We start from the raw sequence: 15,576 nt of genomic DNA on the forward strand, positions 1-15,576 counted from the left end.
GGAGCGCACCACCTGGGTCCCCGTTGACAGACTGGCCACTATCGACATGGTCAGTCTGTACAGCCGTATCCCGTACACGCTGGGTATTGCAGCGGTCAGGCAATCCTTGATACGTACTAATAAGGACTTGAAATATGTTGAGTACATTTTGGAATGCCTTGAATTTGTCTTGATCAATAATGCTTTTTTGTTTGACCAGAGCTGGTACCAACAGGTGTCCGCGATGGCCATGGAGACCCCGGTTTCGTGCACCTACGCTACCCTCTTTCTGGGGGCGTGGGAGGAGTCTGCCGTGCTTACCAATCAGAATCCATTTCAGAGGCACGTCAGACATTGGTCAAGATACGTGGATGATGTCCTGGTGGTGCGGTCAGGCTCAAGAGATGAGTTTGTACTCTTCATGCAGTATTTAAATACCAATATGAGATTGATGATTCCGAGGTCACTTTCCTGGATGTAAGACTAGTGGTGGAGAACAATAAACTGATTAGTAAAGGATACAGGAAAGCCACGGCCACCAACTCAGTTCTCCACGCACGCAGCTTCCGTCCGAGACGTGATCAATGCTATCCCATACGGCCATTACTTGAGATTGAGGAGAAACAATAGTAATGAGGCCGATTTTGACAACCAGGCTGAGGAGTTAACCTCTAGATTCAGGAGAAGAGGCTATGATGCGGATCTCTTAAAAGCATCAAGACTTAGGGCCAAAAAACAAGAGAGGGACATCCTCCTCACTCCCAAAGCTAAAGGTTGTGACGACAACAGGAACGTCCCCTTTACGTTAGATTTTTCCCCAATGGCAGAACAGATACGAAAAACCGTGTACTCCAATTGGTCTATGCTCACAAGAGATCTGAATCTAACCTCAGTCTCTGAGAAACCTCCACGGGTGGCCTTTAGGAGGGCACCTACATTAAGCAACATATTGACCAATAGCGAGTTTGTCCCTCCAATGTCTAAAGATTGGTTGAGCGCATCTTTTCCATCTGGCAATTTTAGATGTGGCCAGTGTCATTTGTGTAAAAATATTTACACCAAAAAATAGATTCGCTTGGGTAAAGAAACGCTGGAACTGAAAGATTTTTTCACATGCCAAACAGACTTTTGTGGTCTATGTAATGCTCTGCCCATATGACCGATTTTATATCGGCCAAACCACCAGACCTCTAAAAGTCAGGGTGGGAGAACATGTGAATTCTATAATATCAGGAAAAGGTTGTGCTAGTTTGATAACGCATATGAGAGAGTTCCATAATGGAAATGGTAGATCTATAAGGTTTGCAGGTATAGAAAAACAAGACATTCCCTGAAGCGGAGGTGACAGGGAAAGACTGTTGCTGAGGAGAGAAAAAAGATTGATTTTGAAAACAGAAGCAATAGGCCTCAACGATAAATTGGAATTATCATGTATGCTGGACCCTTGGCTAGACCCCCACCATTGTGGGATTCACCTTATGCCATACTTGTTCGGATATCTTAGAGATTAATGTATTCTTGAATTTGTTGTACTGTTATTGTTGCTGCTTGATTGGTGTCCCCTCGGGCTAAGCCGGCATCAGGACTGCATAAACTAAAGTGTAAACATACACTAGCATTATGGTGACACGCAGCGTAGATTATAGCTGCGAGTTCCCGTCCCCATGGCTATGGCTCTTGCGTTTGGGTCCCTCCCATCCGCCTACGCAGGCGGCGTCTCCGTCTCCAGGGTTACCAGCCGCTGCACCATAGGAAGTGACGCTCCCGGAAAGGGCGGAGCTTAGCTCCGTTAAATGCCGGAAGACTCTCTTCCTCATTTCAGTGGTACGCGTGACCAAGCGTCAGACGCGAAACGGCCATCGTCCCACCACCCTGTGCCTACACCCACCTCTCATGGACACGTAAGAGGTATCTTACACCATGTCTTCAGGATTTTGGATGTTGCAATGATATGAAGTGTCACTATCATCACTGCTGCCTGCAACGTTGATATTTTGGCTGTCACTTTGGACACATTAAAATCATTTAGACGGAAGGTGCACGCAAGGGAACTTATTTTTTTTTCTTCTTGGTTTGCTGACATACTGGTGTACTTTTTCTACTATAAGTGGAGCAAACGTCTCTGTGACAGTTGCCATAGTTATAGGCAGATCTTTGCAGGGCTGCAATTGGCTTTGCACTGTGCAGTTTATCTCACACACAAGCTCTATGTAACTTTTGGGAAGTGCCACAAACAACCCTCTTTTTTTTTTTTTTTTTTCCAACGATACTCCATAGGCTTCCCGTGTCGTCCTCGCCTCCCTCGACGCAACCCACTTTTAGATCACAACCGTACATCTTGCAAGCACAGCCGCAGCCACTTGTATATCACTGAGGGTGCATACACACAAAGTGTAAGGAAGAATGATGGACATAGGAGTTCCATGTCAGGAATGGGCAGGACACAGATTGTGAGGAACACCGTAAAGATGAATAAGATGTAGAGTGGCAAAACGGTGAAGTATCACATATTGGGAGAAAGTAAGGTAGGACCAGCCTACCTTACTGGGAAGATGTTCATGGAGGACTTGTCAAGGAAGAGCAGCAGAGAGTAGTAAGGGGGGTGATGAAGCTGGAAAAAAGAGCTAAAGTAAAAGTGGGAAGAAAGGGTACAGTAGTATGAGGTGCAATAATATAATGGCACCAAGTGAAAGGGGGGGAATAAACATTGTCCAGTATAAAGGTCAGAGGAGTAAAGAAGGGGTTAAAGTGTAACATTTCCCCTTTTGTATTTTTACAATTAGCTTAGTTATTGTTGGCTTAGTTTTGTTTTTTTCTTTGCCCTTGGGTAACAGGTACCACAGGTATGCTTTGGAAAAAAATGTTTCTCAGATATTACTTTGACCTAGACTTTATATCTGTATGCCATTTGCCATCTCAGCTTAGTTATGTCTATTGTCTCAGAAGTGCTGCATATCACTGTTTGCTTGTGACGCTTTTTCTCTCAGGAATGTTTGCAGTTGTTTTCCTGTGGGATGAAAAAGGGAAACATCTGCACTAGAGTAAAAGAGTCATTAGGATTAGTGTTTAATCTCACACTTTTTCACTGCTCGTAATTCCAGCAGCTAACACCCTGTCCTGCCAGGGCACTTCTCAGTTCTTATGTTGTGTTTGGCCACTGTGGCTTGTTAGCTGCAAACCTCATCGTGTGCATTTGGACAGTTCACAAACCTGGCAAGAGTACCCTGCCATCGTCTTTCCAGTAAATGAACAGTCTTGTTAATGTTGTGCTTCTTTTAGTAATAATATTGCATTTCATTATAGCAAAATGTTATTGCTGATGTTTATATAATGTTTACGTTTCTTGTGGCATTTTCTTCTATGGCATTTATTTACTCTCTAATCTGCCTTGTTGTGTTTTAGGTGGCCTCTTTTCTGCTGCTGGGAATTCTGAGCATGATGCTGCCCCTGTGCCAGGTGTTTGAGAGCGTCATTGTCGTATGCCTGTTCCTTGGACTGGCAGATGGATTCCTTATTACAATGATGAGTCCTATTGCGTTTGAGTTGGTGGGACCAATGCATGCTTCTCAAGCTATTGGTTATGTTCTGGGGCTCATGGCCATTCCAATGACTGCTGGACCCCCAATTGCAGGTTAGTTGTAGAAAATATTGTATGATAAGTGGCGCACAACTCCAAATATTTAGTGGTGTTTATGACTGAATATAAAATATAAGTGGTTAAAAAATGTGTTTTAACACTATAAGGTGTAATAAAACCACCATATTTCCTTTATGTATTTTAACCTCTTGAGGGCCACAGTGCTAAACCCCCCTAAAGACCAGGCTATTTTTAGGGTCACTGCAGCTTTAAGGTCAAGCTGCAGGGTCGCACAACACACTGCATAAGTGATTTCTCTCCCCCACCCCCCCTTTTCTCCCCACCAACAGAGATTTCTGTTGGTGGGCTATGATCGCCCCCAGTTGTTGTTTTGTTTTGTTTTTTGTTTTGTTTTTTACAAATATTTCTCTTTTTTTTTTTTCTCTTTCTTTTCTTTCATCACCCTCCCTCCCCCAGCCAGCCTATTACAGCTATCAGCTGCGATAGGCTTCAGCCTATCATTGCCGATCGCTCTTTTGTGCCCCAGGGGCACAGCTGTGTCACGCGGCAGATCGCAGCGCTGTACTTAGTTCAAAGATGGCAGTTTCACCGTCTAACAGTCTCCTGAGCGGCGATCACGCACGGAGACTGAAGGCGGGCAGAGCTCCGCCCCCCCCAAGCAGGAGATGCGCGCGTAATCTCCCGCAGTAGCCAGCCCCAGGACTTGACGCCAATTGACATTAGGCGGTCCTGGGGCTGCGGCCTCTCCGTTCCGTACCTTGACTTGTAAGTCGAGGCTAGCGCAGCCCTGTCAAGCGTATCTTTTATTTGCGTTCCCCTCTGCAATAGCGGGGAACGCGAAGAAAGGATACGCGTTGCCAGAGCCCCGCAGGTGCAGTGGCCCTGCGGCGAAACCGAAAGTAGCTGGCGGCGGGAGAACGGAGGCTCGTGGAGGACCAGTGCCGGACAGCACAGCTGCTGTGGGCTTGCAGAAGCTCCAAGTAAGTCTTTAAAACGTATCTACAGTTCCACTTTAAGCAATACCAGTTGTCTGGCTGTCCTGCAGAACCTCTGCCTCTAATACTTTAAGTCATAAACCCTAAACAGGCATATGCAGATCGGGTGTTTGACATTGTCAGATCTGGCAAGATTATCTGCATGCTTGTTTCTGGTGTGATTCAGTCACTGCTGCAGTAAAAAAGATCAGCAGGGCTGCCAGGCAACTGGTATTGTTAAAAGGAAATAAATATGACAGCCTTCACATCCCTCATGTTACAGTTGTCCTTTAAGGTGTAATGGAGCGAGGCAGGCAAAAGGGATGCCAGACATTTGGGCGCTGCCATAGGCTGTAATGTTAATAACAGTTTAGGCAGCGCTTAGAGGGTAATTCAGGCACCAGCAAAAGACTGAACCCAAATTAAAGAAAAAAAAAAAAACAGTGCAATTCAGCTGCCAGTTATAGCTGGCAGCCGACTTTTTTCTTTCCCGAGTCCATGGCGACCCGGGATGGGAATAGTAATTAATGCAGCCGGGACTTTAGCAGGATCACGGTGAGATTTTTTTTGGCTGCACCCTGCGCTGACAATTCCCAGCGCTGTTTTTGGATGTATGCGTAATGTGGCCCTAGGCAAGGTATACCTTGGGTTCCCTCTGGTTACCCCCTGACCTTTTTTTTTTACTAAGGAGAGAAATGGGTTGAGGACCAGAGGAGATTAAAGCTTAGTTCCTGGCCACCTACAGGGCCCTAGACATATACCTATACCTGAAGGAGGTGCATTCTCAGATTTTTCCTCTGGGCATTGGTCACTCGCCAGACAAGAATAGAACCTCCAGCTTATTACCCCATTGTTAAGAATACTTTCACCATCTTTGACCATTTTCTAAGGATGGTCAGGAACAGTTGGACAAATATAGACCTCCCTCTGACAAAATGAACGTCAGCCCTTCACAAAAGAGCAAGTTCAGTCACTTCCTATCTATGAAACAGTAATTATGGTCTTACAGGTAGAAAGTGGCTGGCATTTGTATTTCCACATAAAGACAAAGTGTAAAGAATTCCCGTTTGCTTACCATTGTGACAGAATGATTGACCTAAAATCGCTAACCACTAGCGATTTGCGGTAGCGTTTTCTGTGGGTGCGCGGAAAAATCACTGTACAAATCTGCGTTTTTGGAGCGATTCCGATTTCTATATATGCTAATGGCGATCGCTCCTAAATCGCCGGAAAAATGCTGCATGCAACACGTTTGCGATTAGCGATAATCGCGGAACACCTGCGCTTATCGCTAATCGGTCAAGTGTGAACACTGCCATAGACTAATATAGCACAAGCGTTTTTAAAAAATGCTAGCGCTTTAGAATCGCACGATTCCCACTTAGGTATGAAAGGGCCCTTCAGGTACCTGCAGTCAGCATTCTTACTGTTGTGGTAATAATAATCATTCCAGTTGAAGTGCATTTGCTGTCATCGGTGTGTAAGCAATATACAAAGGAAAATAAGGTAGACATTCCTTTCTTATCCTTGGTGTGTAAGTAATATACAGAGGGTATAAGGCAGAAGTGCCTTTCCTGCCCTCGGTAGGTAAGTAATATACGGAGGGGAATATTGGATCCTATAAGACAGTTCCAACCCTGTCCTCAAGGCCCAACAACCGTGCATGTTTTGCAAAAACATGCACAGGTGAGGTAATTAGCATCTCAGCAGAGCTGATTAGCTACCTCTTTGGATTTCCACAAAACATGCACTGTTGGTGGGCCTTGAGGACAGGGTTGGGGAACACTGAATATGGTCAAGCAACAGTTGCTGGGAGGTTTAAGAATAAGACCCACCACACACAGACCAACATTAGTGCAAGCAAGGCTGTTGCAAAGTAGGTGAAAAATAGGTGCAGTTACTCAGAATTCTAAATCTGGCTCCCTTCTCCAGTTTTGCTCCAATTTTATTTGCTCTGATATTGGTAAACCTTCCTCGCTGTGTGCAGTCTTTGACAAAAAAATTTTTTTCCTGAAACTGGAGCACCATACAGTAAACTGGATGAATGTATGCTGGAAGCAGACCTATTCTGAGCCAGTCATGAGTAAAATTTCATTTATTTAAAAACCACAATTGCTCACTTAAAGATGAATTATTGCAAATATCTTCTGTTTTGAGAAGGTAAATTCCACTAAGTGTTGCTTTTTTTTAGTAGGATGGCTTTTTTGATCTCTTTTAATCCCCTATACTGTTCTAGTGGTTCTGGATACCGCGAGCTGCTTGGGTATTCTGTTGTACTCACTCAAGCCCTATCCCATTGAGCCATATCAATCCCTGCCATGTATTGATGAGGACCAACAGTCCGCAAAACAAGCTGCTGCATGTTTGGCTCTTTAAAATTTATAGGCTTGCAATACACCAGCAGTTCTGGATGGAAGCCTGGCTTCAGGGACATAAAGAGATAATGTGCACATTCAGTAGTGATGCATTGTGGGTGAAACCACTGTTGCTCACTTAAAGCTGAATTATCGCAAATACCTTCTGTTTTAAGAAAGGCAAATTACACTGAGCATTGCTTTTAAGTAGGAGGGTGTTTTGGTCTCTTGTAATGCCCTTACTTTCCTAGTGGTTCTGGGTCACTCTGAGCTGCTTGGGTAGAAAAAAATGATATGCTCAGAGCACTCTGTATATGTTCCTTTCCAGTCATACTAGAATGTGCAGCGAATGAAGTTCATTCACATTTAAACAAGTTTGCATTTGTTGCACACCTCACAGATGTGGAAAATGTGGCCATGGTTTTTGCAGCTGTGTATGTAAAGGGGAACAAGCATGAACAACCTTACTGCCATTAATCGGTTTATAATGCCACTTTTCAGTTTGTTTAATAAAAATTAAAAACTGTAGCTTTGTATTGACAGACATGTGAAGGTAGCCACTCCTTTTTAAAGTGCTGGTACCTCACTTTTAAGTGAACCCAAGTTTAAAATAAACTGATGAGATAAACAATTGTATTTATCGTCAAACTCCAAAAACGTTTTTAGATATCCCATGGTTTTATTTTATTTTTAAACATTTACAAAGTAGATTGTATATTTTAACTCTGGGACACTTAATAGACTGCCATTGAGCAGAGACAATTAAACATTCAACCTATTGACCTTTTTCTATCCCTCCCCTGCCCTCAGAAGTTGTATTCTGCCAGGAAAACGATATTGGCTCTAATTTGCTTATCAGTGAGGTTTACCACATTCCCAAAAGGTACAGACAAGACAGAAGCTGTCACTTGCATGCCTGAAAATGAAGTCTTTCAGGCATTAAAATAAAATGATAAACAGCCTGGTTATTAATATGCTTTGCAGTATACATACGTTTATCACATTATGTCACGGCACCTCGGGTCCACTTTAAAGTGACTGTTTTACACTCTCACACATAACAAACTTAAGCGAGATTGGTGAAACAAGACACTTTGCTTGCTTGTATGCACTTTTTAAATCGGACCACTGTGCCCCTTTCCAGATTGGAAACATAAGGATCAGTAATGTCACCACTGTATCAAAAACTTTACATGTGGACATTTTTCATTATCATATGAATACGAAAGACACAACATTTGTATTGCACTTTTCTCCTGGCAGACTAAAATAATTTGAACTACAGCCACTAGGGTGAACTCAGTAGGCAGTAGTAGTGTTAGGGAGTCTAGCCCAATGATTCCTTCCTGAATAGGTGCTGGCTTACTGAACAGCCACTGAATTCTGAAACTGTCTGTTAACCTGCTCCATTTTTAATCAGTATATAGATATAACTGGAGAGTTAGGATGTAGAAAAGCATACAAAAAAACAAGGGATAACTGGACCCCTAATGGTGTAGTAATTACACTGAGTAACTAGAGTGTAAATATATGATGTACACAAAGGTGGATTGCAACAACTATTAAAAGCCTCTGGAGAAGACCCATCCCCACGCAAGTGACCTGGACTCTGGATTATGCAACAGGATGTGAGCTCATCTCAACATCTCCTACTTAAGGCAACCTGCAAGTATCAAACCTTAAGTGACTTTCTCACTTAAGAAGAAAAGGGAATGCTCTGGATAGTACAGAGCATTCCTGTTCCTCTGTCCGGGCAATCCTTCCTCCGCTTTCCACCGGTAGTGCTGTGCGGCCGAACAGCTCTTCAGAGCAACTTGTGTCCCTGAGTAGTTCCGCAAATGGGTGCACCTTGACTAGGCATGCACGATTCCGGACTCAAGCATGCACAGTATCGATTCACTCATCCTTAGAGCTACTCATGGAAATGAGTAGTTCCAAACAGCTGTATAGCCCACGTTGTCTCATGAAAAGATATAATGTGTAACAATATTTCACCAAAAAAGGGGGTGTCTGTTTTCTATGCTTGTTGGTAATCTGTGCTGTTCCTCTGACCACAATATTTTCTAATTCACTGACCTGCAGTAAAAAATTTAATTTGAGAAGACAGGATCAATGATGAGCACACTTGTTCCAAAAGAGTATATTAGAAAGTGTTTTAACTAAGGGATTCAGTATAAAGCCAAAACATTAGCATTTTTTTTTAAATAGAAGAATATCCATAATCATAGCTTCCATAAATGTATCTGAACAGGTTTTCTTAGAACTCTACTATGCTGCATCTAAACTGTGTTTCTGCTGTCATCCATCCCATTCTAGGTTTGCTACGAGATTTGCGAGGGAGTTATGACCTGGCGTTTTATATAGCTGGCATCCCTCCTCTGGTCGGGGCCCTGGTTCTGTTGTCTGTTCCTCTTGTTCACGAGAGAGATCTAAAGAAGGCAGAGGCTGGAAAGGAGAAGGCACAGGACAGCGTGGTGAATGGAGAACTCTTGCCAGGAAGCCCTGTGACCGATGCTCGTGTGTAGAGGACTCTGTGGCTCAGGAGCTACAGAGCTTTGTACTCAGCCTTTGACAAGATCTTGTAGAAACATGGCCACACAGACAGCTGGCCCTGATAATTAAGTAGTCTCAATACACAGCACTCTATAGAGTATGATTTCCTGTAAAACCTGGAAATATCTTACAATAAAATGGTAAATTGTTAGGGGGCCAAGTAGTACATAGCATAACATAAATTTCCCCTGAAAATAGATTTACACATCGGTTTGAGCACACAGCCACACGAGGGAGCAATATATGAGTGACAGAGTGTTAATAACTAGAAAGCCACATTTTCTTTACTTGGCCAAATGTTTAAACAAAGCAACTATTTTATGGTATACCTGTGTTTCTATAGAACTTTTTCCTTGTCAACTACACCTCTGTGTGAATGAGAAAGTTGCTGTGTGGTTTGTCGCAGCGTTACATCTGTGAATGTTCCATTCCAGTATATACATCAGAGCCTTTGTTTCTCTGATGAGACACTTTGAAGGTGGCAGATGACTCTGCCACAGTTTTGTCTACTTTCAGATGCAGTGTTAAAATTTGCACTATGTGATTTAGCTCATTAGTCTTGCGCTCTATGTAGATGAGTACATACACTCTCTAAAGTTTAATCAAGTTGTGCAGATCCGATGAAATAATAAGCTGTTGAAGTTAATTTAAAGGGGTTTCTCCACTAAATTTTTAAAGTGAATCACATGCTTCAGACCCCGCCCCATTTCTTTATTTCCCTTCTTTCTTGGCTTAGAAAGAGGACCACAGGATCAGATTTTACCTGCAGATGAGAACTGATATTACATTTAAACTGTTCCGGCATAGTTGTATTCTTGTGATCACTATTCTATTGGCATGTACAGACTCAAGGTGCATTCCTAACCATTGTGCCATATCCATCATTTCACTGGAAATCCTACCACAGGACTTTTAACATTTTATGATAGTACTTTTAACATTTTATAATAGTACAGCTCTTTTAAAACCGTTTTTTCAGGCTGTAATTTCATGCAATGGCTCAACTGAACAGGAGCACAATATACTGCTTAGCAACATAATGTATGTTGCAATGTCCTCAAAGTAAGGCATCAGACACACATTTACGGTATGTGGTGTGAACAACTCTAGCAGTGCCTATGCATACGGGAGTGTGGTTAACTCTGCCTGTATTATCTGACCACCCTCCAAGCTTTGCATTACCTGCTTGCATTTGGCCAACGTCAATGGAGTTGGGATTTATGTCTAGTACACACCATACAATGTTCTGTTATGCTGGGAATACATTGTGTGTTTTCGTCACTCGATTGAGCCATTTAGATGGCTCGATTGATCATTTCCGACATGTCCGATCACCCACCCCAATCGATTCCACGCTCGATTCCGCATGGGGACAATGGAAAAAGAGAAGGAAAACGAGCAGAAGATAAGAGAATCGCCCATGGGGTCGAATGGGGAATCGATCGGGCGGCAGAATCGAGCTGCGGAAACGCACCTTATATTCCCAGCATTAGATTTTATGTCAAGGTGCGTACAGACGCACTACTAAAGAGAACAACTGGTCCGTCAGACCCTCCCGCTGGGCGGTCATTCTCCCGACAGTAGTGCATTGCAAAATCGAATCCCGATTGGACATGTCTGATTTAATCGAATTGTAAATAGAATCGTAATCGAATCACACAAAGAATCCTATCGTGTAGATGGGGCTTCAGGGTTGAGGGTAGGCAGCGCTGTTGATTGCCAAGTATGGGAAGAAAGCTATTCAAGGATTCCCAGTTAATTGAGGACTGTTCCTCTTTCCCCAGCAGAACTGAGCGGGTAGTGTCTGCAGGAAGCCTATAGAACCTGGGCACATGTTTCTGTGTTGTTTGAAACAGCTGGATTAGGCTGGGCGTTTTCATAATTTCATCAGATGCTGCTGATATGAACATTGAAATCAATGCATAATGTGGAACTTGGCAAACAAATGTGCTCGGATGAAGTGCATAGAACAACATTTTCATCATTGCGGTCTCTTTTCTATGAAGAAAAAAGGAGTGATCCTGGTATTTTATATGGGCTAAATAAAGAATGCACATATTGGGATAAAAGCTAGGGGGTAAGTGGCTGACAAAAAGATTTGTACTCTTGTGTAGCCAAGACATAGCTTGTGTTCTGACTAATCAGGTCAAATGGTGATTCCTACCATGTGAAGTGGCACACCACACTTCTATGTGGTGGATGTATCAGTACGCCTCCACATTCTGCCATCCTCCAGCTTCTACACTAGTGCTTGTGCAGGAGGGGGCAGGGCTACTACTGATGATGATCTCTGAGCTGTGTATGAAACTGCTCCTTTTTTTTTTTTTTTTTGCTATGGAGTTCAATTTTTACACACAGGCGGTCTGAAGCATTTCTTTCTCTTAGCAAAAAGTGAAAAAACGCTTTTAAATAAATTTCTCTTTTTAACAACAACCTTAGAAAAAAAAATCTTGAAATTCTTGTTAAAGCAAAACTTCAAAAGACAAAAAAAAAATATTTTTTTCTAAATTATTCTCCGCTGTTTAAAACCTTATGCAGAAGAACCATTACATTTATTACAGCGACAATCAACTGTGATTAATCTAAATTGCTGAACCCAACGCACCATCACTTGAATGGAGTAGCTGATTGCAGGCCACGATCACCAGGAAAAGAAGAAGTATATAGCCAATAGCCTTTAATTCTTAATGTGGCGATTGCCCAAAAACTGTCAAGCAGGTTGTATTAAGCATCATGTCCAATTGTGGTTTCCTGTAGTAAACACCATTAAGTGATCTATAAAGTCATGATCAGGCTGGTTTGTAACTGGTGATCAGATTTCTGCTACTATTGGCAACCATAGAGCCAATCAGTCAATCAGCCTTGCAGTCTTTTCAGCTGATCACCACTCCTTACAAATAAACACCCAGTTTTTCTATTCCTTTTAGTTTTGAAAGGTAGTAGAGTATCTTTTTAAGATTGGTCTTGGTGTACCTATCTGAGAATTTTACCTACTTCTTTTTATAGACTGAAGATTGCAAAAATAAGACCTTTCTGAAGAGATGGCATTAGGAAGAGTTAAAATCTCCAAAATGTTTTAATTGCTAATCATACCGATAAATACATTGGTTTGAGGTGAAATCCACTGCCGACCGATAAATTCCAGCTTCCAGTCAGCACTGTTTGTGCTTCACCACCTAGGTAATATAGGGATGTACACACCCTGAAGTGGTTTATTTGACCTATTTAATCTGATGGATTTAATATGATATTTAAAAAATGTTGGTGTATTTTACAGTGTGCACTTAGAAGTCTTTATGTTGTGTGGTATATCACACCTATGAACTGGAGGGAAGAAGATCTATTTGAAGGAAAATACCTTTGACATCTTGACCGCCATCATCTATGCAGAGTGTGCATTCTCTGGTAACCTCATATCTTACCTAGTTGGTGGAAAGCACATAGATGATAATTCACTGGTGATGGGAAGCTGAAGTTTTAATTGCTGTTTGTTTCTCATTTTCTACTCTGTGCCCCTGCCTGCTGTGTGATGTCATGCACACGCCGCTACGTCGTCCCTCTGCCTCCCTCCCCGCATAGCAGCACAGCGTGTCGCCAGCTACACAGCTGACTTGTGTCTGTGCAGCCTGGCCCAGCGATGTTGCCCAAGGGGATTGGGTGTGTACGCACCTTATAAAGGTCATAGGGACAAAAGCTAGATTAGAAAAATACAGGAAATACAGACAGCAATAATAGTCCCCTACACGTTTCTGATCCCTTTTCATATGATCCAAAACTAAGATTAAACATTTCCCAGGGTAGACTAGATCACAAATTAAACCTGAACTTGTATGGTCTAAAAAAAAAAAAATGAATACAGCTAATTGCAGGCAACACGTGGTGTTTGCTGGTCATTTCTGTAAATGCTCTGATCAATTTCTGTACACCAGGGGAGCCCCTGTATTCTTGAGCACCTGGGCTCATTATGCAATTAACTTTTTCTCTTAGGAGATAATTTTTCATCTGCTCTTTAAAAAAACACTTTTCAGCATTTTGAAATTGACAAAGTACCAGAAAGTAGGTGAAAAAGTACTATCAAGATTATTTTGAGTATTTTCTTGCTTGCTGGTGTTTTAAACGGCTTTTTATTGGCAAGGTGTGAACATATTACTTAGGGCAAACTCAAGAGAATACATTAAAGTACCGTATTTTTCGGAATATAAGACGCTGCGGCATATAAGATGCACCTAGATTTAAAGGGCAAAAATCGGGAAAAAAAATGAAACCTATGTGCGTCTATGGTACAGGGGTGTCTTATGGACCTTTAACCCCCCCCCCCCCCCAAAAAAAAAAACTCTCTCTAGCTAAGCTACACTGCCCATCTACACTAAATCCTGCTACACTGCACCTCACTAACCCCTGCTGCCCCCACCAACAACAATCTACTTCACTAACCCCTGCTACCACCACCAACTACACTTCACTAACTAACCCCTGCATCACTAACTAACCCCTGCATCCAACCCAGACTACACTACACTTCACTAACTAACCCCTGCATCCAACCCAAACTACACCACACTTCACACCCCTGCTGCATCTCACCTGATCCTGCCGTCACGATCCTCCCTCTTGCAGCCGTCGTCGAGGGCCCCATGCTCCCTGCAGCCGTTGTCGAGGGTCATCCAGCCTTTCCTTCCAGGATCCCTGCTTGTGTGTCCCAGCCGCCGGATCATCTTCGCTGCAGTCTTGTATGCAGACTGCAGCCTTGCGGTAAACATGCTCTGCCGCCCCGCTGACATCCTCCATAGTAATGGCGTCCTCTTCTTAGTTACAGTGCCCCCTTCTGTGTGACGAGTGGCGCACGTGTGCCGTGGTCACGCATGACGTCAGGCGCACATGCGCCGCTTGTCACACAGAATAGGGCTCTGTAACTATGAAGAGGACGCCGTTACTATGGAGTATGTCGGCGGGGCGGCAGCGCGTTTACCGTAAGGCTGCAGTCTGCATATGAGACTGTATTGAAGATAATCCGGCGGCTGGGACACACAAACTGGGATCCTGGATGGAAAGGCTGGATGACCTTCGACAACGCTGCTGGGAGCTTCGGATGATGGCTGAAGGAGAGGATCACTGCGTCAGGATCCGGTAAGTATGGTATGGGGTCAAGATACCGTACCTTAAACTTTTTCATCCCCAAAACTGGGGGGGAAATATATTCTAGTCTTATATTCTGAAAATACGGTACATGGGAACCGAATGCTAAAAAGAAAAGCCAGATACTTACCTAAGGAGAGGGAAGGCTCATTAAGGAGAGCGAAGGCTCTGGGTCCCAATGAGCCTTCGCTCTCCACTCCCGGTGCCCTCCATACAGCGCTTCCTTCCCCATTTGAATCCCCCACCACAGGGGACTTCGGGAGCAGAGTCCGGCTTCTGGAGCACAGTATGGAGCAGCCTGTCTTCGGGAGCACTCGGGCGGCGGAGATAGCTGCATTCGACGGAATTGGTCGAATGCTGCTAATGAGGGGTCCTGCGCTGGAACGGGAGAGGGAAGGGTCATTGGGACCCAGAGCCTTCCTTCTACTTAGGTAAGTATCTGGCTTTCTCTTTTTAGCATTTGGTTCCCATTTACTTTAAATAGATATGGGCCCTGGACTTCAATCCAGTTGGCAGAAAATTCCTTCTCCTGGTCGTGCTTAGCCTGCCCTCTTCAAATGCAGTGCTGGAAGTCCAGTGGCCAGTACAGGCTGTTTCACTGTTGAGTGAAAAGTCATCAGTGGAAGTTCTTAGTCTTAACTATATCTCTCTAGTGTCTTTTTTTTATGGCAGCTCCATGTAGGATTAGAATCCAAATTCTCCAATGGTGGCATTGGAAACTGTATATTACATAATGGGCTTCTAGAGCCTACTCGCTATATTATCTCTGCCCAAAGGGCCACCATTGTCTACCTGAAAATATTGTGGACTTGGCAGTATTGGTAATGTGGTCACTTTTTGTGGCCTGATTTACTTTAATAGGAATGTATAATGTTTTAATATGTGATTTATTTACACTTTTGTCCAGTAGTAACACATATGGTTTCTTCAAAACAGAACAATGTGGAATATTACATATTTCACTCCACCAACTACTAAGATT

The 15,576-nt window shown here is 43.2% G+C and overlaps 1 protein-coding gene across 1 annotated transcript in view; it reads left to right on the plus strand.

Moving 5' to 3' along the window:
- The window catches only part of SLC16A2 (solute carrier family 16 member 2), a 323,980-nt gene extending 309,749 nt beyond the window's left edge, over positions 1-14,231 (plus strand). The window contains exons 5-6 of the mRNA XM_068247576.1: positions 3,382-3,610; positions 9,222-14,231. Coding sequence (XP_068103677.1) covers positions 3,382-3,610; positions 9,222-9,430 — 438 coding nt within the window. The 3' untranslated portion in view covers positions 9,431-14,231. The remainder of the gene's footprint in view (positions 1-3,381; positions 3,611-9,221) is intronic.
- The last annotated feature ends 1,345 nt before the right edge of the window (positions 14,232-15,576 follow it).

Source organism: Hyperolius riggenbachi, chromosome 8 (assembly GCF_040937935.1).
Source record: "Hyperolius riggenbachi isolate aHypRig1 chromosome 8, aHypRig1.pri, whole genome shotgun sequence".
NCBI lineage: Eukaryota > Metazoa > Chordata > Amphibia > Anura > Hyperoliidae > Hyperolius > Hyperolius riggenbachi.